The 27,985-nt window shown below is 49.9% G+C and overlaps 1 protein-coding gene across 3 annotated transcripts in view; it reads right to left on the reverse strand.

Moving 5' to 3' along the window:
- Positions 1-10,549: 10,549 nt before the first annotated feature.
- Positions 10,550-27,985, reverse strand: part of Armc9 (armadillo repeat containing 9) — a 114,921-nt gene continuing 97,485 nt past the window's right edge. The window contains exons 20-23 of one of the 3 annotated variants that reach the window (XM_041650881.1): positions 25,330-25,434; positions 16,946-17,061; positions 10,914-11,050; positions 10,550-10,826 (exon numbers count right to left, since the gene is read on the reverse strand). In XM_041650881.1, coding sequence (XP_041506815.1) covers positions 10,825-10,826; positions 10,914-11,050; positions 16,946-17,061; positions 25,330-25,434 — 360 coding nt within the window. In that variant the 3' untranslated portion in view covers positions 10,550-10,824. Of the gene's footprint in view, positions 10,827-10,913; positions 11,051-16,845; positions 17,062-25,329; positions 25,435-27,985 lie in introns of those variants that run through there. The other 2 variants (XM_041650882.1, XM_041650883.1) reach the window with 2 other exon arrangements.

The raw sequence follows: 27,985 nt of genomic DNA on the forward strand, positions 1-27,985 counted from the left end.
AAATAAATAACATTAAAAAAATAAGCCAGATGTGGTTGGCGGCACGCATTTCTAATCCCAGCATTTGGGAGGCTGAAGCATCAATATTGTCAACATCAAAGTCCGTGAGTGGGCTGGAGGGACAGCTTATCAGGTAAAGTACCTGTCATGCAAGTGTGATGGGAGCTGGAATCCCCAGATCCATTTATAAACATAAATGCCACTGGGTAGTCATGGGGAACCACTAAGATCCCTGTACACAGGAGGCAGGTGGAAATGGGCCAGCCAGACTACCTGAATCACAGAGCTCTGGATTCTGCGAGACCTTGGAAACCAATCAAGGAAGCCAGCCGATGTCAGCTTCATGCCCACAGAGGCAAACACACAAATAAGAACCTGCATATACACTCGAGTGTGCCCCCACCCCACCCCTCACTGCCCAACAAAGAACAAGTTCTACTTACTATAAAGTCAGCGTTCAAAAGTTTCAGATTTGGGAGCATTTGGGTTTCAGTCTTTCAGATTAGGGGGTTTAGAATCTATTTATTAAATAATCATTTCCTGTCTACATAAGAAAGGTCCTGGGTCTGGGATTAGACACGTGCGCTCCATCGGTGGGATGCCTCCCTTTCACTCAGCCATGGTGCTTTCTGGGTCTCACAGGGCCACCTACAGACTGTGTGCCAGCACCGTGCCAACCTGTGGTGGCAGCCCTGAAGATGGTGGAAAGGCAAGCTGCATTCACGGTGATCTCCTTCCTGGAGGCTGACGTCTGAAAACCAGCCAGTGTTCAATGCAAGGAACAAGCAGGCGCCCTGTGTAGCTGGACTGAGTGCTAACTGGGGCAATGCCTTGGCCAAATGTATTCTCCTTGCTTACCCTGTCTTTTAAAACATGATATTTACTAATGTTATGTGCATGTGTGTAGGTGTGATCATACTGTGGCCCATGTGTGGGGGTCAATGACACTGTGTGGGCGTCAGTTCACTCCTGCCATGTGGATTTTGGAGATCAGGTTGTCAGGCATGGTAGCAGGGGCTTATACTCACAGATCCAACCTGCTGGCTCTGTTTTGTTTTGTGATGCTTGGAACAGGATCTTGCTATGTAGCCCAGGCTGGCCTTGAACTCACAGTCTGATGCAATAACTGTTTTTTTTTGGGGGGGGGAGGAGGGGGCGGTGACGCACATCTTTAATCCCATCAATAAATGTATTTTAGAAGCCTGGTCATCCAGTGAGCTACCTGATAAGATGGACAGCTCCTCCTATATTGAACAGACATGGCAGAGGAATCACCTACTCTGGAGTGTAGCAGTTTGTCGAGTTAGAAGAGGATACCAGGGATCAGAGTGGAGACTCCACTGTCCCCTCCCCTGCCAGCCCTCACCCTATCTTATCCAGGCTTCCCTCTGCGTCACCACAACTTCCAAACCTATTCCTGATTTTATCAGGGTTGTTTGTTTGCTTTTAACAAAAATAAAAAGAAAATAATGAAATAAAAGTGTTTCCCAGTGACTTAGTGCTGAGTTTGAAGGAGCTGGCAGGAAAGTCAGATGCTTGCTGCTCAAGCTTGGGGACCTGAGTTCAAACCCCAGAAAATACACAGCGGTTGTCCTCTGACATACATATACCCCGGCCCACCTTCCAGCCCCACACTGTGCGCATATACAAACTGATTATGGGTTTTTAAGAAAGAAAAGGAAAGTTTTTATCCGGGAGAGGAAGAGGGAACAGTGAGGCTGGAACTTTATTTCTGGTTCCCCAAAAGCCATTTTATAAAGCAAGGCGGGTGCTGCAAAGTCCTGGAAAGGAGCCTGCGTGGCAACTGTGTCCAAAAGCCCCAGGAGCTGGGCCAACGGGGCAGCACTGTCATTCCGTGTGTCCAGGGCTGTGGCTGCTCAGACACCCCACTCTTCCAGAATGAGGCACTGTCCCTATCCCAGAGGCAAACATTCCCTGCCAAGGCTGTGCAGATAGTTTTGTCTCCAATGTCCATCTAACGTGCTTTCTGACAGCCAGGAATGGGGACACGGCGGCAGCCACCCATCGGCGCCGTATCTGAGGATGCTGGGAATCAGATGGCCATCGGACAGCACCCTTGGCGCCTTGAGTGTGGGAGAGGGCTGTGGCTGCTCGGAGCCTGTGGTCAGGGGTGTGACCTGTCTTTGTGGTCAGGTAGGAGGGAAGGGTGCCTGGCTGAGATCCACAAGGGGACTGAGCTGAGGTCAGCCCAGCAAACAAGAGGTTGGGAGCCGGCAAACAGTATTCCCTGCATGGTCAGGGTGGGGTGGGGGTGGGGCAGCATGTCCACTTCCCTCTTTCCACCCTATTCTTCCTCATGTGGAACCCCTACACTTCGAAAGAGCTCAGTTCTGTGACTGACACCAAGATGAAGGCACCTAAGAGCTCAGCTCCGAGGGGCATCTGGGCCCAGCGGGGTGTAGTGCGGGTGTTCCCAGGAGAGCTTTGTGGAGGTGCCCTGCCACTGTGAGAATGGCTATTTTTAGGGAGAGGGCGTCTTGAGTGGTGAGCTTCGGAAATGAGCTCAGCATTTACAGGAAGAAAGAGGCCCCAGCACAGGAAGGGCAGACTTGGCAGCGCTGAAGAGCGGGAGAGGCCCCTGTGGTGGGGGAGCAAGCAGGCAACGTGAGGAGGCTGTGGCTGACTTTGATCCTTACCCTCACTGTAGGAATCCCAGGGCCAAGGAGCCCGAGCTGGTAGACAAGCTCCCCTCCAAGAAAGGCGAGGAGGGCCACGGCAGACTGGCTAGGGAGGTGGAAGGGGCTTCTGTTGACTCTAGATGCCACTGATGTGTGTGTGTGTGTGTGTGTGTGTGAGTGTGTGCGTGGGTGCGTGTGTGAGTGCCTGCGTGTGTGAGCGTGTGTGTATGTGTGTGTGTGTGTGCGTGTGTGAGCGTGTGTGTGTGCGTGTGCGTGTGTGTGTGTGTAGGGGTTCCTGCAGGTACTACTGGGGGTGTGCTCACTGAAGATGCGGATGGCAGCACCTCCCAGTCTGTTAGGAAGGCTGGTCACGGAAGGCCCGTGAGGCCACTGCCGCATTCCTCCCATGTAGAGTCCAAGAGCGCTCGCCCCTTCAGCACCCTCGAGTTCCATTTCAGTGCTACAGACTGGATGCTCCCTCTTGAGGCTGCTCTGCCTGCAGGGCTGACCAGAGGGTTGGAGGGCCCGGAGAGGACAAGGGAGGCCCCTCTCTGAGGGAGGTTTTTGAAAGGGCTGCTGAGATCCTCAGACAGGTGCTTTTAGACTGTGAAAGACAGCAATCCACTAAGGACCTGTCTGTGCTCATCTGGGGTAGAGAAAGGAAGAAACATCTGTCTTGTGCCCGAGCACTTCCTGTCACTCTCCATCTGTCTCCCTTCATGTCACCCTCTGTGAAAGCTAAGAGCCTGCTGCCCGCATCACTCCTCCTAAGCACTCCCAGCGGGTTTCCTTCCCTCCTTCCCTCATTTCCCCCTCCATCTTTCCCTCTCTCTCTCACTCTCTCCCTCCCCTCCCCTCCCCTCCCCTTTTTTGTGATAAAGTCTTCCCATGCAGCCCAGGCTGGCTTCAAACTCCAGATTGCCCTGCTTTAGCTTCTGAAGTGCTAGGATCATGGGTGTCTGCCATTAGGTTTGCCTTCTTCGCAGTTCTTCAAAACATGCCCTTAGAGGCTGGTGGATCTGAGTTTGAGGGGTTCTGAGTGATATCTAGGCCAGCCAAGGCTACACAGTGAAGCCCTGTCTCAAAAGCAAACCAAGGGGCTGGAGAGATGGCTCAGCAGTTAAGAGCACTGGCTGCTCTTCCAGAGGTCTTGGGTTTGTTCCCAGCACCCACATGGTGGCTCAGAATCGCCTGTTGTGGGACCTGATGCCCCCTTCTCTCATGCAGGTAAGCATGCAGAACACTCATATATAAAATATAAATAAATTAAAAACCCCAAAACCAACAGAGTAAACATAGGACCGTATGTTGACAACAAAGGCTCTCAGGCAGCATGTCCCCACCGTCCCTCGGCTCTGACACACTCATGGGCCACAGGTACTCCCACTAGGTATATTCACCATGTTTCGGGGCCCAGAGAAGTCTCTTTCACTTTTCTTGGGACACAGGAGTCCTCTAAAACACTGTATATCAGCCAGGCAGAGGTGGCACATATTTTTAATCCCAGCACTTGGGAGGCAGAAGCAGGTGGATCTCTTGGGTTCGAGGCCAGCCTGGTTGAGTAGCAGGATAGCCAGGGCTACATAGGGAAACCCTGCCTCAGAAAGGATTCTGTCTATCTAGCCTGTGGGGCTGATCCCGAGCACCTGATGTCTAAGTGGGATACCAAGACTCACAACATCCAACAGCCTACCTGGTGGTATGTCCACTGTCTGGGTCCTGGACCACGTCCTTTGGCCAGCTGGGAATCAACCGAGGCTTTTCTTGATGTCCAGCTGGTAACCAATCTCTTGGCTTGGGATCCATAACTGCTGGAGAGAAGATAGGGCCCAGTACACACCTGCCCTGGAGTCCCCTAGGAGACAACAGGGCCCAGTACACACCTGCCCTGGAGCCCCCCTAGGAGAGGACAGGGCCCACTACACACCTGCCCTGGAGCCCCCTAGGAGACAACAGGGCCCAGCACACACCTGCCCTGGAGCCCCCTAGGAGAAGACAGGGCCCAGAACACACCTGCCCTGGAGTCCCCTAGGAGAGGACAGGGCCCAGCACACACCTGCCCTGGAGCCCCCTAGGATGTTCTTTCCTGGGCTGGGCTACACAACCATGGAAGAACCGACCCCAAGCCTACATGTGCTGGCTCCCGGGCCCTGATCTTCACAGACCTGGGCTTATTAGCCCTGCAGTTTGGGATCTCATGGGCAAGGGGCACAGTATGGGAGGGCTGCCCCTTCCTGTGCAGCCTCCAGTCTCCTCTCTGCCTCTGGGGAAGCCAGCCAATAGTCATGGGACTGTCTCCCTGGCCTGTTCACATCTCCACACAAGGCTGGGCGGCATAGTTTTTGTTTGTTTTGTTTTTTGAGACAGGGTTTCTCTGTGTAACAGCCCTAACTGCCCTGGAAGTAGGTCTTGTAGACCAGGCTGGTCTCGAACTCACAGAGATCTGCCTGCCTCTGCTTCCCGAGTGCTGGGATTAAAAGGCATGCGCCACCACTGTCCAGCAGCATGCTTGTTTATTACAAACAAATATAACCAAGTCTCCTGTCCTTGGAATCACTAAGTCTGGCAGCTTTGTATTTAAGATAGAAATGGAGCTGGCACTCGGTTGTATGAGGAGACACCACCAGGTTGGACCCTCAGCATGCTCACAGGAGGGCAAGCAAGTGGTCACTGGCAGGGTCAGGCTGTCAGGACACCTGGACATTATGCTGAGCTTCTGTGGAGGCTTGGAGACAGGCCCATGTTGTCTCCGTTTCAGTCCTATGCCCATCTTCTGCCCAGTCACTGTTAGGGTGGTACTATGACAGGGTCCCGGCTTGCCGCTCCCTTGATCCAAGCTTTTTTCTAAAGTATGACTATTCAATCTTTCTTCTCTCTCTCTCTCTCTCTCTCTCTCTCTCTCTCTCTCTCTCTCTCCAGAGTTTCTCTGTGTACCTTTGACTTTCTTAGAACTCACTCTGTAGACCAGGCTGGCCTTGAACTCACAGATCAACCTGCCTTTGCCTCCCAGTGCTGGGATTAAAGGTGTGCACCACCACCTAGTCAGTCTTTTTCATTTTCTCTTCTTAGTTCTACACTAAGTATAAAGGAACTTATCCTGTATTTCCTTTCAAATCCAGACCGAAAAGTTTTTATTGACTCAAACAAGAAATCCATTTCCAATATGGAACCTAAAGGGTAGTTTTGTTGCCAGTCTGTCTGGGCCTAGAACTTGTGGCTTCTGACTCTCTTCTCTGAGGGGCGAGGGCAGGGCTTGTCTTCAGTCGCTGAGCAGTGTGCTGGAACTAGGACCAGGGGACAAAGGCTCAGCCTACTGCATACGATCTGAGCGGACGCACACCAGGCACTGGCTCTACACGGGGAAAACCTCCACTCACAGCTTTCCAAGGTTACCACCAGGCCAGGAAAAACCTCTAGGCCCTGGATTTCCTGAGGTCGGGGTCCAGGGACAGCACAGTGACAGCAGGAGAGAGGAACAATGGTGAGCTCCCTGGAGCCCCTGCTGAGGCTTTTGTTCCATCCTTCCTGTGATGGTCAATCTTGTTGTTGTCGTTTATTCTTTCATGGGTGTATGTGTGCGCACCATGTGAACGCAGGAGCCTTCAGAGGCCAGAAAGAGGCATCCAGACCCCTGGAACTGGAGTTTACAGGGTGTTGTGAACCGTCATGTGGATGCTGGAAATCCAAGCCATTTAAGCCAGTCCAGTCCAGTTTTGTTTTGTGTTTTTGAGACTGATTCTCCCAGGCCTGGAACTCACTATGTAGACCAGGCAACTGTGACCTGCCTCTGCCTCTCTAGGGCTGATATTAAAGATGTGTCCTCCACACCAAGCTGATGGTTAGTTTCTTCTTTTATTTTTTTTGTAGTTTCATAAGATGTATTTATTCTTAGTTTATGTGCATGAGTGTTTGCCTACATTTATGCATGTTTACCACACGTGCACCTGGTCCCCAAGGCCAGAAGCAGGTGTTGGACACCTTAGAACTGGAGCTACAGACAACTGTGAGCCAAACCTAGGTCCTCTGCAAGAGAAGCAAGTGCTCTTAACCACTGAGGGATCTTTCCAGGCCCAGTTCTTATATTTTAGTTGCCAAAAATCTTTTATTGAATGGATAGTTATAGAGGCTATAAAATTTAAAATGTTTTCTCCATTTTTGACAACCGATGCCTCTCAGAATATAGTTCTATAGGCACATGAGTTTTGTGTTTTCGTAATTTCATAAAGCCATGATGCCTGGCATTTTGGTTCACATTTCCAGGGCCTGCTCACAAGTGGAAGGTCCCATGTGGATAACTGTAGGTCTGCTCATGAAGTTCACAGGCTGAACTCCCAACAAGCTGCAAGGCAGAGTGTAAGAGCTTGTGAGCCAACCTGTTCCTGTCTCGGTGCACAAAGTGGATGCCATTACCTGGGCCTAAAATGAAGGTTCTGCCTTGCTGAGCGGGGTCTCCTTGGAAATCAAAAAGTGGGCCAGCTACTGCCCGCCACAGGCTCTGACGGCTTCCCAAAAGCATGTTGGACTTTATGTGGGGGCTCTGTCCTGAGGAGGAAATTTCTTCGCCTCTTTTCATTCCCAATCTTTGATAAATTTCTCTCTTAGGATCAATACAGAGATAAAGTCTCTCTGTGTAGCCCTGGCTGTACTGGAACTCACTCCACAGACCAGGCTGGCCTTGAACTTGGAGATATGCCTGCCTCTGCCTCCCGAGTGCTGGGATCGCCACTGCCTAGCTCTGATGGTGAGTTTTATTACCAACCTGACAAGTCTAGAATCCCGTGGGAAGGGAGTCCCAATGTGGGCCGTGTCTAGATCAGGTGGGCCTGTGGGCGGGGACCCTTGATTAATAGGAAGCCTGTGGGTGGAACCATTCCCTGGGCAGGCTATTCTGGATGGTATAAGGATGCAGAAAAAAGTGAACACTGGCATGCATGCATACTGACTGCCCTCTGCTCTTGCACATGGGTGTGATGTGACTGGTTGCTTCCGGTTCCTGCTGCCTTGACTTCCCCACAACGATGGTTTGTAATCAGAAACTGTGAGCCAAATAGGCCCTTTTCCCTTAAGTTGCTTTTGCCCAGGTATTTTATTGTGGCAGCCAAGGCTGCCCGCTTCTCTTGTCCTTCTCCCGGCACAGGGCACACTATAGATTCTGGGGCTCCACGTAAGAAAAATGGGCCCATGGACAGAGCCAGGATCTGGAGGAAAGGGCATCACCAGCACACACAAGCAGCTACCGGGGAGACACACTGGACGGGGTGCCTCGTCCGCAGTGAGTCTATTTCAGACAGTGCTGGGCACTTGAACCCCGCATCTGCTCACTGTGTGATTTTTTTTTCAAAGGTGAGATCTCAGGACACAGCCCCAGCTGGACCTGAAACCCACTTGCTCTGTAGGCCAGTCCGGCCTTGAACTTGCTGCAACCCTCCTACCTCTGCTTCTGAGTACTGGGAATACAGGGCCTAACAGGTGTGTGGTTGAAACTCAAGTTATGTGCTGGTGACTGGGGAAGAACTTTCCTCAGGCTGACTGACTAGTATCTAACGGGAAGAAATAAAACAGTGGACAAGATGGGGCAGGGAAGAGCTCAAACCATCATTCCCTCAGGCCAGGACTGATGAGAGCTAGATTCTCCTTAGACCCCCATAAGAAGGGGCAGCAGTCAGTGGATTAATTGACGTTAGTGTACCCAGGGGCCAGGTGGCTGTGGATGGGCCAGGATGAAAGAACGGTAGAGGAGAGGTGAAGTCTACACCAGACGTAGAACAAATGCAAACCAAATGCCTCAGTATCAGGGCCTGGTGATGGAGACGGGCTGAGACTCAGTGTAATGAGACGGACATGGAAGTGGAAGGCAGTGGAGAGCCGGGGACCCAGACTGGCCAAGTAATCAGGTGGGTTAAGGAGCTGACACTCGGAAGACCATCCCAGCACTTGGAGCAGGCTAGCAGGGTGTGCTCATCCAGAAGAAATGGCTACCCCAGGGTCTGGGGAACAGCAGCTGCCATACTAGGCGGAGGCCCTGGGAACTTCTCCTGACTACCAACGCGGAGTGCCCCAATGGAATTCATGGAAGAAACTGGAATCTGTTAGGGCTGAAACGAATTCACATTCGCTTTCTTTCTTTCTCCATCTGTCTCTGTCCCCCTCTCTCTCCTCCCTGTCTCTCTCCTGCTGCCGCACCTTCCTAGATAGGATGTGTAGTCCTCCTGCCTTCATCTGTGGAGTGTCCTGGGATGACACACGAGTGCCACTACACCCTTAGTCAATATCAATATTGATTGTGGCAGCTGCCACCGGTGCCACCTTGTCATTTCTACGCACAAGCTCAAGTACCCTGGACCCTAACAGCACCATGACTCTATCTGAAAGACAGGAAGGGGTGCTGGTGGTGTGGTGTGGCTCAGTGGTAAGGCACCTTCCTGGCATGTGTGAGAGACCTCATCCTCTGCATCAGCAGGACCAGCAGATGCCCTGGATGGCCCAGCCCATCCCTCACGGTGACGTCACACTTAGTGAGATTTACGACTAACTGCAAACGCAGGCCAAATAAACCAGATAACCACTGGCCAGTGACTTGGCAAAAACCTCTGAAGCTGCCCATAACCAAAAGGACCTTTGAGCGTCCCCCTCACCGCGAGCCATAGGGACCTCCCTTGGGCTCAGTCACTACCGGGTTCCTCAGTGTCTGGGCACAGGAACCTTTGACAGATCAGGTCCTCCTGAGATGGCATTTGCCTATTCTGTGGCTTTCCCTACTGGAATGGAGGTTAGAGTCTCATCTGGCAATTGCAATCCTTGCAATTTCCTTCTGAAAATTAAAAAAAGAAATACTCTGTATACTTCTGATCCAAATGCTTTTTTCTCCCCTCTGGCATCTAAAATACACTTTCAAGCCTCACCAGTTTCAGTGTAACTCCACTGACTGGGTCCTTTAAACCACATCCCGGCCCCAGGGCTGTTTGTGTGTCTAGCTGCACATTCTGATGCCATGGAGCCTGCAGACACATGGCTGTATGTACCCTCAGCATGAGACTTGGGGCTGCTGGAACCTGGTCATGCTGTATTGGGATGGTTTAGATAGGTTTGGGAATGTCCCTTGAGGTTCATTTGGCAGTGCAGAGGTGGTGACATCTGTAGATATCAGGTCTAGGGCATGGCAATTAGGTCATGGCCGTCTCACCTCCTAGGGGAGGGTGCCGAGGCAATCATGCTGGGAATCTCATTGGTCCCCTCAAGAATGACTGTGCCATGAAAACAAAAGAGCCAGCCTGGCACCCTTGGATGCTGGCTTCTTGTCTGGAAGACCCATACGCTCTGGGTCTTTTGTATGCACGCCCGTCACAGTGCTGTTGACCATGCTGTGACAACCAATGAGGCCCTCATGAGAGGCTGAAGCAATGGAAACACCGGGTCTTAAATCTCCAGTTTCCTAAACTGTGAACTAAGTTAACTTATCCTAAAGTACGCAGCCCCAGGGGCTGCAGAAAGAGTTCAGTTGGTAAAGCATTTGTTCTGAAAACATGAAGACTGAGTTCAGTGCCCAGCACCCACAGACACACCAAGGCACAGTAGTGTGCACATGTGATCCCTGTACCGGGGAGGGAGAAACAACGACCTTTGGGGCTTGCTGGTCAGCCAGCCTAGCTGAATCAGTGGGCTCCGGAATCAGGGAGAGACCCTGCCTCAAAAAACAAGGTAGAGGGCTAGAGAGATGGCTCAGTGGTTAAGAGCATTGGCTGTTCTTCCAGAGGTCCTGAGTTCAATTCCCAGCAACCACATGGTGGCTCACAGCCATCTATCATGACATCTGGCGCCCTCCTCTGGTGTAGGGACATACATGGAGGCAAAATGTTGTATACATAATAAATAAATAAATCTTTAAAAACAAAACAAAACAAAAAACAAGGTAGAGAGAGACAAAGAAAGACACCCAATGTTGACCCCTGGCACACATAAAATGAAATATCCAGTCGTAGGCATTTTGTTATAGCCATGGAAAGTGGACTAGGCCAGATAGCAAACTGAGCTGGCTACGCCGAAGTCTCCCATTAAACCAATTTCCAGGAGCTGCTAGATGTGAGCAGTAGACACACTGCTTCAGCAGGATCTGGGAGACAAGCCCGGCACCCCTCTGTCAGTGTGGACTTCTGTGATCCAGAACCGTGGCTGAGGCCAGGCTGCTTCCTAGGAGCAGACATACACCAGCTGTTACTTCACTTGGATTCTTGAACCGGGAGCTCAGGCCCGGCTCTGCACCCACAGGGTTCTTACATGGAGAGGGTGGGCCACGCCCAGCAGCACCAGGTTTGCCCTCTTTGCGGATGTCTGGCTGAGTGGCTGTTAGGGCCTGCAGGCAGCTATGTCTGGCCTGTTGGGCATTCTGGGGAGAAACGAGGTGGTCGCCCAGCCTGCAGAAAAACATGAAACAAAACAAACAATAAATACGGATAGCAGGGAGGTAGCTGAGGCAGGGTCTCAGCCGACCCTGAGAGACAGGCAAGCACTCTGGGGCTCTGTGCGTCACCCTGGACAGACGGGTCTCTAGTTGTGTGTGTGACACTGGTCCAGCCGACCCTGAGAGACAGGCAAGCACTCTGGGGCTCTGTGCGTCACCCTGGACAGACGGGTCTCTAGTTGTGTGTGTGACACTGGTCCAGCCGACCCTGAGAGACAGGCAAGCACTCTGGGGCTCTGTGCGTCACCCTGGACAGACGGGTCTCTAGTTGTGTGTGTGACACTGGTCCAGCCGACCCTGAGAGACAGGCAAGCACTCTGGGGCTCTGTGCGTCACCCTGGACAGACGGGTCTCTAGTTGTGTGTGTGACACTGGTCCAGCCGACCCTGAGAGACAGGCAAGCACTCTGGGGCTCTGTGCGTCACCCTGGACAGACGGGTCTCTAGTTGTGTGTGTGACACTGGTCCAGCCGACCCTGAGAGACAGGCAAGCACTCCGGGGCTCTGTGCGTCAGCCTGGACAGACACTCTAGCTGTGTGTGTGTGTGTGACAGAGCACTTACTCAGCAAGCAGACACAGGCCATGGACTCAGCAGGGGCTTTAGTGAGTCACAGCTCAATGACAACGACGCCTGCCTAGGGTCACATAAGGGAAAATGACTGCCGATCAGTATCAGCTTCTCCGGTTCAACAGAGACAAGGAGACGCGGAACCATGCTGGAGAGACTTCTCAACATGGTGCTGGGCCTGCAGTGAGTTAGAAGTGGGCCACTCAGCCTCTAGCTCGGAGCTGCAGTTTTCTTGGGGGCCAGGGAGGGAAAGAAGGGGGCAAGGTAAAGAGGAACAAGAAAGATGTTTAGATTTGAATCCTGAGGGAGACGAGGAGCCAAATAAAAAACAAAAAAAATGACATTCTGTGTTAGGATTCCTCTATAGTGATCTTTATTTATGTTTTAATAAATAAAACTTGCCTGAAGATCGGAGGGTAAAACTAAGCCACTAGAGGCTAGGCAGTGGTGTCACACACCCTCAATCCCAGGATTTTGGGGGACAAAGTCAGATGGGTCTCTGTGGGCTACACAAGATCAGTGTAGAAACAGATCCTGGTGGTGGTGGCTCACACCTTTAATCCCAGTACTAGGGAGTCATGTCTTTAATTCCAGCACTAAAGGGGATATAAGACAGGAGGAGACAGGGACTCGGGGCTCAGTCTGCAGTCTCCCAGCCTTGGTAAAGGTAAGACTTCTCTAGTGGCTTGGCTGTTTTGCTTTTCTGATCTTCAGCCTGAACCCCAATATCTGTCTCTGGGTTTTTATTCTTCGTGCTACAGGCCCTATGTGGTCCTGGTGGGTATGGAATAGCAGGGGAGAAGGGTGGAAGGTCAGGAGGGAAAGGTGGCTCTGGTGAAGGCCCAGAGGGCAGAGGGCAGAGGGCAGAGGCAAAGAGTGAAGGGTGAGTTCTGGCTGGGCTGTTGCAGGGGTCCATGTCAGTCCCTGAGGTACCGGCTGAGGCTGTTATGCTGCCACTGTAGACACTGGCTGGGGTGCTCTGAGGCACGTCTATCTGTAAGTCCAAGTTGGGCTGGGGTGCTATCAGTGAGTAGGAGGGGGTGAAGACCCCAGACTGGGGCTCTAGACCCTATCCAGAACGCAGCACACAGGAGAAAGCTGGGTTATGGCAGAAGGCCAGCCCACTGTGTCGGGGGACAGGGGTGGGACAGTCACTGGGAGGGAGCTGGGTTAGTAACTGTGCAGAGGGCCCTGAGGGTGCCAAGAGTTGGGAACTGTAAAATCACCTGTGATGCTTGACGTCACTGAACATTCAGGAGGAAGTCCAGACTGGTGCAAGCAACCAGAGAGCACCTAAGTGTACGGGAGACTAAAGGAAGGAGAAGCTGGGGAGGGACAGAAAGGGGCAGTAAGTATCGAGATGGAGCAGAGGGCCTCCAGAATCCAGGAAGTTCGGTAGGCCGACGTGGAGAGGAGCCATCTCTGTGAGGCAGAGCCAAGACAAGGCTGAGAGAGGGTGGAGTCGTGTGCCTGTGTTTACCTCAGCCTTTCCGTTCTTGATAAAACTTGATAGTGCTTATCAAGAAGAAAATTAGGTAATACAAAGGATTTGTAGAACAGCCCCTATCACAATATCCACAGTGACCACTTCACGGTTAAATCAGTGTTTAAAAAAACTGGCTGGGAACGTGGCTCAGTTGGTACGCAGCCTGCCTGGCAGACAGGGGGCCCTGGGATCAATCGCCAGCACTGAGTTAACCAGGCATGCTGGCACAGGCCTCTGACCTGGCACTTGGGAGGGGGAGGCAAGAGAACAGACACATGACGGTCGTCCTCAGTTAAATACAAGCTCCAGGCCTCAGTTAAATACAAGCTATCTGAGACCCTGTCTCACTGTGGTGTATATCTTTAAGTCCAGTCCTAGGGAGGCAGAGACAGGTGGATCTCTGCAAATTCGAGGCCAGCGTACTCTACACAGTAAGTTCCAAGCCAGCCAGGGCCGTATAGTGAGAACCTGTCTTAAAAAACAGGGCACGCACCACCACACCTGTTTCGTTTGTTTTTTTTCAAAAGGGGAGAAAAAACAAAAGGCAAATATAAACTTCAAAGAACCTGGACCAACGGGCCAGTCTGGCTCTTTACAGTTGGCCTGTCATCCCACTTTACAGTTTGCTTTTGTATTCAACACCATATTATCACATTGTGAGGAGCTACGTGTCGTCAACTATTCTTAATGCTCCTACATATTTCCAATACTGTTCACGACCATAGCTTGGTAGCCTGCCTTCTCTACTGGGCATGTCGATATTTCATCATAATCACTACGGTAACAAGTACCCTGTGCGGGTCTGGAAATTACAGGGTAGAGCCAGTGACCCAGAAAGCCCCAGCCTCTTAAATCTGTGAAACACACATTAACTAAGTGTCCCCAGGAGGCCTAAGATTCTGGATTTGTCTGGAAGCAATGCAAGGTTACCAAGGGGTCATGGTTGTGAGCAGAGTCAGATTCCTTGAGTGTGAATTCAAGAAGCAGAGGTAGGAAGTCTAATGACCTACCGTCCCTCAGGGCCCTCAGGGGGCTGCAGGTTTTCTGAACACTGTCACAGCCTTAGGTCACACCGAGCCGATCTCTCCATGTCTTTTCTTGTTACAGGATTTGTTCTGAGTGCTTCTGAGGGTAGGCGTCATAGCTCACTTATTTTTGGGTCCCTAGGACTGAGTTTACACCCCATCAGTCATAGAAATGAAAACAACGTAGAACTTGGAGGTGGGGGGTGGTACACACCTGTATTCCCAGCACTCAAGGGGTTGAGGCAGTGGATAGTGAGTTTGAGGCCGGCCTGGGCTAAAAATGAGACCCTGACTCACTTCATTCTGGCAGAGGGACTTGGGGGTAGCCACTAATTCATGGAGGGGGGGGGGGACGGCAGATCCAGGGGTGCTGGAAAAGCACGCCCAAGGACAGGTCACCTGGCCCAAGAATGAACAGTGCCCCCTGGTCAGTGTTAAATTTGTTAGATCCACAGTCACCTCTGACTGAAATGTCCTTACAGCATGGCTGCCTTGCTATGAAGCCAGGGTTTTAGTTATTGTCTAAAAGTTGAAGACTGTTTTCTTTCCCATGCCCAACAGGCATTTCATCAGTTCCTCTTGCTCTTCTGTCCCAAGGGACCATTTTAAACTAGGCTGACCAGTGTCATCTCTTGCTATATTCCAGACCAAGGCAGAAACCCCTCAACTGTGAGTGACGCACCCGAGGACAAGGAAGGCATGGTGACACAGTTCACACTACTGGAAGCTTGGAGGTGTGGTCAAGTGATTGTTCCTACCTAGTCATCACAGCGTGTGCACATACGTATGGGTACAGTGTGACATTTCAATACACAGACGATACACCATCACACCAGGGCAACCGGCACATCTAAGAAGGTGTTCTTATTCTTAGGAGGTTTATGCTGAGGGTCTGGAACCTTCTTTTAAACAGTTCAGTAAGAAAAAAAAATGAAGAAACAAAAAGCTGTATAAGCCAGGTATGGTGGTACAGGACTGTGAGGCTGTCCCTCGGCCACACAGCAAGTTCAAGGCCAGCCTGGACCATGTGGTACAAAAGGAAGGCCAGGTTGGCGGAGCACACCTTCGATCCCAGCCCTAGAGGGGCAGAAGCAGATGAATCTCTGGCTAGCCTGGTTTACGTAATAAGTTCTGTGTCAGTCAGTGATTCACAGTGAGACCTTGTCTCAACAAACAAAATATAAAACAAGGGTCTGGAAGGCCGGGTGTAGTGGCACAAGCCTTTAATCCCAGCACCCTGTGAGTCTGAGGCCAACCTGGGCTACATAGTGAGTTCCAGGGCATCTGGAGCGACACAGTGAGACCCTGTCTTGAGAAAACAAAACAAACAAGGGTCGGGCGAGATGGCTCAGTAGTTAGTGCTCGCTGCTCTATCAGAGGATCAGGATTAGCACCCATGTCGGGTGGTCGCAATCCCTCGAAACCCCAAAAAACAGAGGATCCGCTGCTCTTTTCTAGTCTCCATGAGCACCCCACCTACACAGAAGAAGTGAATCTCTTAAAAACAGGACAAGGGTATTCGTAAAGGCTGTGCTGGACACACAGAAAGCAAGAGAGCGAGAGAAAAGGCGACGTGAATACCCGAATCCCTTTAGTGGGGTGTTCTCTCAGCTCTACTGCAGGCTGTGCACGCGAGAGAAAAAGACACAATATACTTACCTGTGTATCAAAAATTAAAAACCAAAAAACAGAAACACAAGGGAGCTAGCCAAGCAGCCCCCATGACCTATGGCGTGGGAAGTGTCATCCAGCAAATTACAGACGGGCAATAAAGCTGGGCAAGAGCAGGTGTGGACACTGAGTTCCGGAGCTATGGCGCGGAGCTCACACGGACAGGTATCTCCACCCTCTTGGCTGCTCAGTGCCTTCTGGTTTATCATAAGGTTGCCGCACAGAACAACTGGAAATGTCAAACTGTCCAGCAATAGGGGCTAAGGAAAACACCGTGTGGCTATTAGGAGAAGGCCACTACTGGCCAAGTGGGGAACTGGAGGCTCCTAGCCAGCGCGCTAGGACTGTTCCTGCATACCTGGTTATAGTTCTCCCAGTCCAGGAAAAGACAGGGCAGGCAGGGACTGGCAGCTCAGCCCCAAGCCTTTCAGGAGGCCCAGAGGCCCAGGTGACCTGACTGAAGTTCTATTTTTCTGTCAAGAGGTAGAGACCAGGTTACAGAGAATGCAGTGCCTGGCAGCTAGAAAACGCACATGGCTGCTTTCTCTATCTGTTTTTCCTGTGCTAGAGGTAGAACCCAGGGTTTGTGCATGCCGCAGGCCACATAGTTGCTCTTGTCTAAAGCAGAGCTGCGACACTCCAGTCCCAGCTCTGGGCCTGGTGCTGAATGAACACCAAAGGAATGAACGCCAGGGCAGGAGTTCAAACCGGCTGAATTTGCCATGGCTCAGCAGCTTCCTTCTGAAATGACCCTGGCCAGTAGTGGTCTTTGGAGGTGGCCCTAGGGTTTTATAAAGTCACATACCAGCCTAGTCTACAGAGCTAGTTCCGGGACAGGCACCAAAGCTACAGAGAAACCCTGTCTTGAAAAACCAAAAATAAATAAATAAAGTCACATACTTCTCCTGGAAGAAGCCTAAGTGTGTACGGGGATATAGGACCTCACTTGATTTTCCTCCAAAACTCCTCAAGAGATAAACAAGGAGAAAGGTTTTCCAGAAAGAACACTTTATTGTGTACTTTAATATATATTACACAGCAGTTAACCAAAGCAGAGCGTAAGAAAATAGACTCCCGTTTCCTGTATCCCGAACTTACACTGGGCACCCCGTTCTGTGGCCGCCAGGAGTGACGGGCCGCCGCAGGGGCTCATCCCCACTCCACTGCACGCTGGCCAGGCCTTTACGCCGCGCCTTCCCAGTGTTGGTCATGATCTGGTGGAAGTAAGAAACAGGTTTGAAACAATGTGTCCCAGTTACCCAGAAGCTGAGTGGACGAAAGGGGAGAGGTTTCCAGGGACATGAACTTCCAGGCCCAAGGGCACCTGTATTCCTGGCACTTAGGATGCAGGAAGATCAGAATTCAGTTACGTAGCAAGTTTGAGGTTAGCCTGGGCTACATGAAATTCTGTCTTAAAAATAAGTGGGGGTGGGGTGGGGGAGATGGTGTAAGATCAGAGTTCAGATCCCAGCACCTACATAAAAGCTGGGCAGACGGCCAGGCGGTGGCAGGCGGATCTCTGTGAGTTCGAGACCAGCCTGGTCTACAGAGCTAGTTCCAGGACAGGCTCCAAAACCACAGAGAAACCCTGTCTCGAAAAACAAACAAACAAACAAAAAAAAAAACCAAAAAATAAAAAGCTGGGCAGACACAGTGCCTAGCTTGAAGTCCTAGCAGGGATGCCGGGGTAAACAGGCTAAGGAGAGCAGCCAGATCCCAGAGCTCTGGGTTTGGTGAGAGATCCTGCCTCAATTTCCTCTCTCAATAGGTGGGGAGTAAAAAAGAAAGACATGTGACATTCAGTGTCAACTTGTGACCTCCACATGCACACACACTATACGAACACACATACGTGCACACACACCATGTGCCAAAAAAGAAAAAGGAAAACCTAGAAACAATAATGAAAACCAAATAAGAGCCAAGTGGTGGTGGTGCACGCCTTTAATCCCAGCACTCGGGAGGCATAGGCAGGCAGATCTCTGTTAGTTTGAGGCCAGCCTGGTCTACAAGAGCTAGTTCTAGGACAGGCTCCAAAGCCACAAAGAAACCCTGTCTCGAAAAACCAAAAGGAAAAAAAAAAAGAAAACCAAATAAACAAAAGGGGCTACATGAAAGGGTCTGCGCTGCAGGCGTGGGAGCACACACGTTATGAGGGGAGAGGAGCCTTTCTAGCTATGCATACAATCACATGTAGCAGCATAAAACTTAAAAAGGCACAGGAAGAAAAAAACAGGTAAGAACAGTAGTTACTGTAGGCTTTGAAGAGAACTGAATTTTTAAAGGTGAGAAGGGGAGGAAAACCAGGCAGATTCGATTTAAAAAAAAAAAATCAACATTTTAACCAGGTGTAGTGGTATAAACCTGTATAAAGCCAGCACCCGGGAGGGAGGCAGAGACAGTGTATCTCTGTAGGCTAAGGACGGCCTGATCTACATCTTCTCTGCTATGCTAGCTAGAATTTGGGCCATCCCAAGGAGCTGAGAAACATACCCAGTTTAAGGTTAGCCTGGGCTACTTAGTGAGACTGAAACAAAACCAGTAGTTAAGCTACTAGATAAGGGGCCAGTGCCACAAAGACTTCTTCCAGCCGAGTCTGAGGCTCCTGCTGGCTCGCTGTTTCGTGGGAGACCACCCCTCCCAGAGCCTCCCATGGGGTCAGAAAATAAATCACTTATTTGTTTTTTGGATGCTTGAAAACAGGACCCGGCAATGCATCTGGCACACAGTGCAGGGACCATTCACTAGCCGTTCCTTAGGTCAGAGCTGCCCTCCTGTCTGCTGGGCCCGCACAAGGACACCCAGGGACTTTTCAGTGGCCCTGCCTGCGCTGCATCTGTGGATGAGGACGCACTCTTCAAGCTGGATCCCAAGGAAATGCCTGAGGAGCTTCAGAAATTGGCAAAGGGTGTGGCTGTACCTCTAGACCAAGAACAGCTCCATCTGGATTACAGATGGAGGCTCTGCTTGAAGGAAGGTTCTCCCAGGGCAAAATGTGGTTTTTTACCATGATAAAAGCGATGTAGCATATGACTTACACAGTCTACCCAGTGGTAAAGGTTGGCCAGGCCAGGTGTGCTGGGAGGCCAAGGCTGGGGCATCTCAAGTGCCAGGCCAGACTGGGGTGTATAGTAAGAGCCTGCCTCAAAAAATTAACACCACCACCACCAACAACAAAACAAAACAAAAAAACTGAACAAGCTGGGAAGTAATGGTGCACATCTTTAATCCTAGCACTCAGGAGGCAAAGACAGGTGGATCTTTGTGAGTTCAAGGCCAGCCTGGTCTACAAAGCGAGTTATAGGATGGCCAGAGCTGTTACACAGAGAAACCCTATCTCAAACACACATACACGACAAACAAAAAAAGAGAAATTACAGAATCTGTCTGTCTGTCTGTGGTGGTTTGAAAGAAAATGCCCCCATAGGCTCATAGGAGAGGCACTATTAGGAGGTGTGGCCTTGATGGAGGAAGTCTGTCACAGGGGTGGGCTTTGAGGTCTCAGATGCTCAAGCCTGGCCAATGTGTGTCAGTCTCTCTTCTGCTGCCTGTGGATCAAGACACTGAACTCTCAACTCCCCTCCAGCACCAGGTCTGATTGCATGCCGCCATACTTTCTGCCATGCTGATAATGGGCTAAACCTCTGAAAAGCAAGTCAGCTCTAACAAAATGTTTTCCTTTATAAGAGTTGCAATGGTCATGGTGTCTCTTCACAGTACTAGAAACCCTAAGACTGACTATCTATCTCTATCAATCCATCTATCATCTCTCTCTCCATCTATCTATCTATCTATCTATCTATCTATCTATCTATCTTGTATGTATGTATGTATGTATGTATGTATCTATCTATCTATCTATCCATCCATCTATCTCAGCACACATAAAAACAACCTGGAACAGCAGACTCTTAGCTGACTACTATCCACTCCCTCACTTATTACTGATGACACAGTACCATGTCTAGTTAAAAAGAATTCATCTTCTCAGACTCTCTTGCAGCTCGGGGTCCCCTTCTTGACTTTACAGTTTATGACAGTAGCTGTCAGCCATCTCATGAACAAGAGACAACCAACATGTAATTGACAACACTGAGACAGGCATAGAGCCGATGAGACCCAACCTTCCTAGTGATGTGTGCATATGGTCTTTTTTTTTTTTTAGATCTGCAAGAGTAGAAACATTTGACAACAATCAGTTACTGCTGCTACCTGTCTATTTGTCTATTTTGGCTCCCTTGTCTCCTCCCCTTATGTCACTTGATGCTGGAATGACCAAGTAATTTTTCAGTTTGCCAAAGACACACTGGGCTGAGCAGAGGTTGCATTTAATTAATTTGAGCTTAGTAGGAAAATTTTATGATTCATGGTCACACAAGGCCAAACACTTAGCTCTTCTAGTGTAGGGATTTACTATGTGGCCAGAGTATTCTCAGGCTTCAGTATGCAAAGAAACATGGAATGTCTGTCTCACGGGTGAAGGGTGGCAGAGTATCATTCCAGAACAGGCCACTTTGGCAGACAGGTTATTACGAGCTAAAGACACTTGAAACAGAGCAGATATAAGAATGGTCTCTGACTTCCCTGCTATTCTCCATAGAAATAAGAGATAAAAACTTCATGTGAGAGCTGACTTTCCTGTATCAGGAGAAGACACATTCCTGGTTGGGACGTCAAGGGCTAAGAGAATTCTGTCTAAACACACCTTGTAAAAATATTTCTTGTCAGCTTTTATCTCTCAGTAGAAAACATTACAAACACACCCTAATGCATATTTTAAAAATTATATTTTGTGAATATAAAATAACAACTCTGCTGTAAAGGGAATAATTTATTCTGTGCCAAATATTAATAACCAAGGCTCAGGAGCACAAATCCAAGCCAGCCTGAAAGGGGGACATGAGCTTTCACACCAACAGAGAATAAAGCCATGATTCAAAGGAGAGAGAGGAAGGGAGGGAGGGAGAGGGAGAGAAAGAGAGAGAGAGAGAGAGAGAGAGAGAGAGAGAGAGAGCGCCTACCAAAAGGTAGGGAGGAAGACTAACAAGGCGTGGCAGAAAGGGCTTTTCTATTGGCTTCAGACACTATCTTTATCATGGATGAGGTCTTTCCTATGGGAATCACATACCATCTCTACCGCATTCTTGGCTTTAGGGTCCCTTCCTGGAGACTAGAGAGCTGTGCTAAGCCACACACTCCAAGTTTCACTGAGTAGTCAAGAGGATGTCAGCTGAGATACAGAGGTTGGTGGTAAGTAGCTGTTCAGAGGAAGTAAAGGTCACTAGAGGGGGGCTTTGAGGAGGCTCCCCTCCTCCCTTGTCTCCTGTGTTCAGGTCAGGATGTAGCTCTCAGCTGCTGCCCCAGCACCATGCCTGCATGCCTGTCACCATGCTCCCTGCCACAGGAATCATGGACTAACCTGACACCATAAGCAAGCTTTCTTTTGTAAGTATCTTTGGCCAGAGTGTCTCTTTATAGCAACAGAACAGTAATTAAGACACAAGGTATGTTTGTACAGAATTCTTTTGCTTAACCAGAATGGACAAAAACCATGCTGGATGTGACCATTGCCATTCTCTTGTAAGCTTGGAAGACTAACTCACTCTCCTACCCAGCATTTGGCATGGACTGGCTCTTTGGTGTAGAGGCTGTGAGTTCTGATACACAGCTCTCTGGAGCTAGGGGAAGCATCATGGCTCAGCAGAGCAGGTACCTGGAGACAACTCTCTTCCAGGTCTGGACATCTTGGCAAGGTGTCCCAGTTGTACCTTGTCTTTCCCCCGCCCTAAGTACCTGTGCTGGTTTTAAAAATCAGTAGTAGTTTCAGACATGCCGGAGACTTCAGGCAGGTCTCAGGGAATTCTGTGCTCTGTAGCTTCTGTGTGCATCTCCTGCTCGGTGTCTTCTTCTGTGTGGATCTCCTGCTCGGTGTCTTCTTCTGTGTGGATCTCCATCAGGAGCAGTTCACCTGCTCGGTGTCTTCTTCTGTGTGGATCTCCTGCTCGGTGTCTTCTTCTGTGTGGATCTCCATCAGGAGCAGTTCACCTGCTCGGTGTCTTCTTCTATGTGGATCTCCATCAGGAGCAGTTCACCTGCTCGGTATCTTCTTCTGTGTGGATCTCCATCAGGAGCAGTTCACCTGCTCGGTATCTTCTTCTGTGTGGATCTCCATCAGGAGCAGTTCTAGCTGCTCGGTGTCTTCTTTTGTAAATTCCATGAGGGCAACTGCGGCACCTTGACCTTCATCGCCATTCTGCTAGGTCGGGGAAATGGTCTTCAAGACTAAGGCTATGAATCTAGTTTTCTGAGGAAGTGTTCAAAACCAAATATCTTCAGACTCAGCCTGCTAGGTCCTACCGAAAGCCCCAAGCCATGACTTCCAGACATAAACCCTTTGCAGAGAAATGCCAGTGACCCTTGGTCAGTGAGATGTCCCCACAGCCTCATGGCTCCCAGCTGGCTGATGCACGCTAGCCAGGGCCAGGGCAGGCCTTGAAGCTGGGTTCTGCTTCTAGTCTAGCCCTCTGCTTCCTGACAGAACAGCAGGAATGAGCCATGTCACAAGTTCCTGCTGCCATGGACCAAGTCGCAGTGGCTACCAGACATTCCCCCTCATGCCAAGATAGACCGTATCCCCTGAACTGTGAGCCAAAACAAACCTTCAGTCTCTTGAACTGCTCTGTCAGCTGCTTGGTCACAGTAAAAGTCACTAGTACAGTTGAGTTTCCCTCATTTGGCACCTGCAGTTGTGAGATGTGACATCCTTTTATGCACCATGAGTGCAAAGGGCAAGACAAGGCCTCACTTTTAAGACTCCTGGCCCAGAATGCACAGGCTGCAGGCTGTCTGGGTGAAGAAGAGCAGCTAAGGGTGATTTTATGAATGATGGAAGCACGAGGAATGTGCATGCACCCTTGGTGACTGTGGCTCTGCCCCGAACTGAGCTGTGAATACATTTAAATAAAGATGTTTCCATGATGAACTCCTGAGCTGGCCTGGGGTTAGGGGCTCAAAAGGCCTCCAAAAAATACATGCCTGCTCTGACCCTGGTACCTGTGAACACGACTTTATTTGCAAAAAGAATTTTTGCAGATACAATTAAGGATCTCTGAAATCATGAAGATCATTGAAAATGGAGGCAGAGACCAGAATGATGTGGCCACAAGCTGAGGATCACCTGGGGCCACCATGTGCTGGAAGAATCAAGCAAGGTTTCTCCTTCAGAGCTTCGGGGGTAGGCCAGCCCTGCCAACACCTGGAGTTTGGACGTCTGCCCTCCAAAACCATGACAGAAAACATTTCTGCTTTAAGGCAGTCAGTTGTGGTCCTTTGTTCCCACAGCCATGGGAAAAGGATGCCCTTGGTCTTCACCTCCACATAAGCAGTTCTTTCTGTCCTCACTCTGACTGCTCACTGCTCCACACATGGTAATGGACACCAGTGAGATAAGCAAGAGTGTCTAGAACTTTCCTGTGGGATCCCAAACCATTCTCTCCATAGTTAAAGGGACAGCCATGCACTGAGGAGGCTCTGAGTGTGGACTGCGGTGGCTACTGAAAGCTGCCTTTCGCACTCCACCAGTACCGTCAGCCAAACCGGCAGTCCTGGGATGTTCTGCCTCAGGTTTTGTTTAAAACTGTCAGTATATCGTCCTAAGATCTCACGCACAGCAGTATACTATGTAGAGGGGCCAACAAAATTAACTGAGGTTGTGTTTCAGCTTATGTCTGACAAAAATCACAATTAATCCCTTTGCTGGCATTAGGGCACTGCAGAGTTGGAGACGCAGACATAGGTGTTATGCCCTGTCTTGCAGAGGAGCCCCACACACTGGCCTCTTCTGGTTACTGGCTTCTGAAGTAGAGACTCTGAAGAATCATGTCTTCTCTCGGAGAAGTCAGCATGCTCCCCAAGGGAAACAGTCTAGTGACAGTTCAGGACTGCTGCCAGCAACTTGGAGCCCCTGGCTGGTCCCCTCCTGACCTCTGCGAGCATCACTGTACTGATCAAGCAGGAACGCAGCGAGTCTCCACAGCCAGTGGGGCTCCTCTGGTCCATGATACATTCTGAGGACAACAGAGGGTACTGTCCAGCAGACCTTTCCCTAATGGGTGGCAGCAGCTTGCCTTCCTCCAGTTTTCCTCAACCACTTCTTTCTCTTCTTTCATTCTTGCCCCCCAGTTCATTTTTCACAAAGTAGCCAGAGTGTGAGTCTAATGGATATGTTTTATTTACTTATTTATATTTTGGTAAAATACTTTTGAGATAGCGTCTCATATATCCTAAGCAGGCCTCAAAACCACATGCAATTGAAAATGACTTTGAACTTCTTGCCTCCACCTCCTTTGTGCTGGGATTACAAGTATGTGGTGTTTAGAATGGAACCCAAATGCTAGGGAGGCACTCTACCAAATGAGAACATCCCCAGACTCTGTTGGGATATAAATCAACTGAGTCCTTCCTCTACTCTCTCACTCCTGTCTTAGTGGTGTGGGAAGTCCTTCTGTCTATATGTTGCTTTATTGGTTAATGAATAAAGCTGTTTTGGCCAGTGGCTTAGCAGAATAGAGATAGGTGGAAAAACTAAACTGAATGCTGGGAGAAAGAAGGCTGAGTCAACAAGAAGCCATGTAGCCACCGCTGGAGACAGATGCCTCCCCTGGAGCCCACTGGACCTTGCCAGTAGGCCACAAGCCTTATGGTAAAATATAAAATAACAGAAATGGGTTAATTTAAGGATGTAAGAGCTAGCCAAGAAGAAGCCAGAGCTAATAGGCCAAGCAGTGATTTAATTAATACAGTTTCTGTGTGGTTATTTTGAGTCTGGGTGGCCGGGAACGAATGAGTGGCCTTTGACTATATCTTAGGGTTTCTATCGCTATGAAGAGACACCATAACCATGGTAACTCTTATAAAGGAAAACACTTAACTGTGGTGGCTCACTTACAGTTTTAATTCAGTTCATTATCATTATGGTGAGAAGAATGGCAGTGTGCAGGCAGACATGGTGCTGGAGAAGGAGCTGAGAGTCCTATATCTTGTAGGCAACAGGAAGTTGGCTGAGACACTGGGTGGTATCCTGAGCATAGGAAACATTCCTCCAATATGTCTATACCCCCTCCAACAGAGCCACACCTCCTAATAGTGCCACTCCCTATAGGCGCATGGGGGCCAATTACATTCAAACTACCAGACCATGGAAATGAAAAGACTGAGCGGGGATGACCGTCACTGTGGGTGACACAGCAGACAAGGTGAAGACTTCTGGCAGGCCCTTTCGTTCCCACTTCTCCCCATCTCCATACACCAGCAGGTCTATCTCTGACAGATCTCCAAGGCACTTCAGGCCCACTGAGAGCAACTGGCTAACATGGACCTTTTCATAACCCAGGCCCCACTGAACCCTGTGTTACTGAAGGCATTAAATTATGCCTGTCCTTCTGCCCCTCCTGTTCCAGGACACCTCTGGCATGTGCACTTACGCCCAGGTACTCTGTGGTTAGAAGCTTCTCGCCTGAGAGTTCTCCAAGCTGGGGCTGGATCAGTTCATCTTTGTCTAGGTCAGCTTCCATGATGTCATGATCCTCCTGTTTCAAAAGAGACGGGGTGAGAGTTCTGGACAGTTACCCAGCCACAGCACCCCCAGAGTGTGCAGATAGCTGCTGGGAAATGCAGACCCAGAAGCTATCTGTCCCTTGCTCACCATCCCTCCATAAAGAAGAGGGGCAGAGCTGACAACCCCTGAGGAAGTTGGGCTCCCAGGAAGTACTTCCGTGGCTGTGGCAGGCCTCACAGCAGGGATAGGTCTATCTCTGAGAGGTCAATGGATCAAATGAAAGGCCAAACATAGATTGGATCACAGACAACTGGGAAATATTTCCACACACACGTGTCTTATGGGTGGTACACAACAAGCTTGCTCTCTAGTGTCCGCAGGGCATATGAAGACTCTGCACTTTGGTCTCAGTCACTAAAATAAGACAGTGGGCCTGGAGAGACTGCCCAATGGTCAAGTGCTTGCTGTGTAAGCACGAGGAGCTGTGTTCAAACCTCAGCACCTACATACCAAGCTGGGGATAGTTCTGCATATGCTATAACCCAGTGTTGTAGGAAGGAAGAGAGCAGAGACAGAGAGTTGCTAGGCTTGCTGGCTACTTTGAGCAGAGACAAAGAAAGGAGAGCTCCAGGTTTAGGGAGAGACTCTGCCTCAAAGGAATGAAGGTAAGAGTGAAAACGACATCTATTGCCCTCCTCTGGCCTCTGTACATGCACATGGGCATACGTGCTCACACATGTATGCTCCAGCAGACACACACACACACACACACACAGAGCGAGATAACAGAACGCACATAACTGTTTGGGAAATGTTGCAGTAAAATGCACACACCATGGTGGCTCTGAAGTCTACCACCCTCATGAGTCAACCAGTGGCAAAGGAGATTTCCCTGCCAAGTGCAGGAGAAGCTGTCACTGGAGTGCAGGAAGATGAGACGTCAATAGGACTGGCCAAACAATGCATGGCTGATTCAGCGAAGGAACTCCTAACTCCAGGGAGTAGTCAATGCAGCATCCAGTTGACAACGAGAATTTCAATGATTAGACATACAGCAGAGAGAAAACAATGCAACTCAGCAAACAGAGAAGGTGGCTTTGCTTCTGGGAAAAGGTGGTGGACATACCTTCCCTTGTCCTGTTATCAAGAAAACCCTGGATGCTACATATACAACAAACACACAAGACCCTGGAAGGTACAGACTAGCTAGGAGTGACATCTGTCAGACTTGGTGCCCAAGAAGCCAGCAACCAGAATGCCAATGGGGAAGACAAGTTCCTCTGAAGCTACATTAAAGGGGAATACAAGAGTTTAGACATGCTTTAGAAAATAACGACCTTAAGAAAACATTCTGACCAACGTCCAACCTTGCCAGCAAAGGCCTCTGATTCCTGGGCTTCTGCTCTCCAAGACTGATGAAGCATCTACATCTCCAGGTGGTGAGCCAGAGAAAGCCAAGCAGAGGGGCATTTCATCTGTGCTGGGCAGTACAGAGTCTCCCACTGCCCAGTAAGTAGATCCAGATGGAACAAAGGCTGCCACTCCCATGTGATAGCAAATTGGTGTCTCTCTGCTGGCATAGTATTGAGGCCATTGGCAAATAATAATGAGGCAATCCTATCCTTTCTTGTCAAGGGTGTTAGTGGAAGCCTAGGAGGGAATCTGGACCATCTACCTATGGCTGCAGAAATAATGGGGGTCATCCATCTGGAACTCAGTGAGGTCCAAAGGCTGGTCACCCTTGCTGCAAGGCTCAAGGTTTGGTGTTGAGTCTGTCCTCAAGCGGTACTGAAATCACTTGCTTTATGTCTGGTCCCTGTAAATCAAACAGGGTGAGGATGGAGGGGCAGGGCCTTGTGACAAGGCTACCTCAGAGATACATAAGCCCCACAGAGGCGTTTCTGCCAGCCTGTCCCTGTCCCGGGCCACTGATTGTGGAGTTGTCTTCCACTCCAGCAGGTTCTTGTTTGTTTGCTTCAGCCAAACTATCAGGTAGAGGAAAGCGGATGGTGTGGGTCACCCCGGGCAGACCAAGTTTCTGGCAAGTTCTGTTCAATAGCACCTGTGAACCTTGGACTTCCTAGTCAAGTTTGCTTGGTTGCTTGTGTCTCACAATGACTTTAAAATAAATGCCCAGCAGGAAAGTAGGTGAGTTCAAGGCCAGCCTGGGCTAATAGTGAGATCCCCCGTCACACAACAACACACAAACAGAAAAAAAATTCAGTCAAGATTTAACTCTTTATGTGCGGGGCACATATCTTACGTGCCAGCAAATGAGAGGGCTGAGGAAGCACAACAGGCTAAGACAGTCTAAAAGGAGGCTAGCAGAGGGGGAGGACCCCAATTGTCAGAGCTACTATGCATCCAGAGTAATCCAGATTGTGTGTTTCTGGCAGAGCAATAGGCAGATTTAACAAAAACTGAAGAGGACTCAGAAACAGAACTATACAAATGTTCCTAACTGGCTTCCTTCCTTTCTTCCTTCTTTCTTTCTCTCTCTCTCTCTCTCTCTCTCTCTCTCTCTCTCTCTCTTCCTCCCTCCCTCCCTCCCTCCATCCATCCCCCCTCTCTTTCTTTCTTTC

This window comes from Microtus oregoni, unplaced genomic scaffold (genome assembly GCF_018167655.1).
Source record: "Microtus oregoni isolate MIOR12 unplaced genomic scaffold, Mior012 000004F_ref0000308, whole genome shotgun sequence".
Classification (NCBI taxonomy): Eukaryota; Metazoa; Chordata; class Mammalia; order Rodentia; family Cricetidae; genus Microtus; species Microtus oregoni.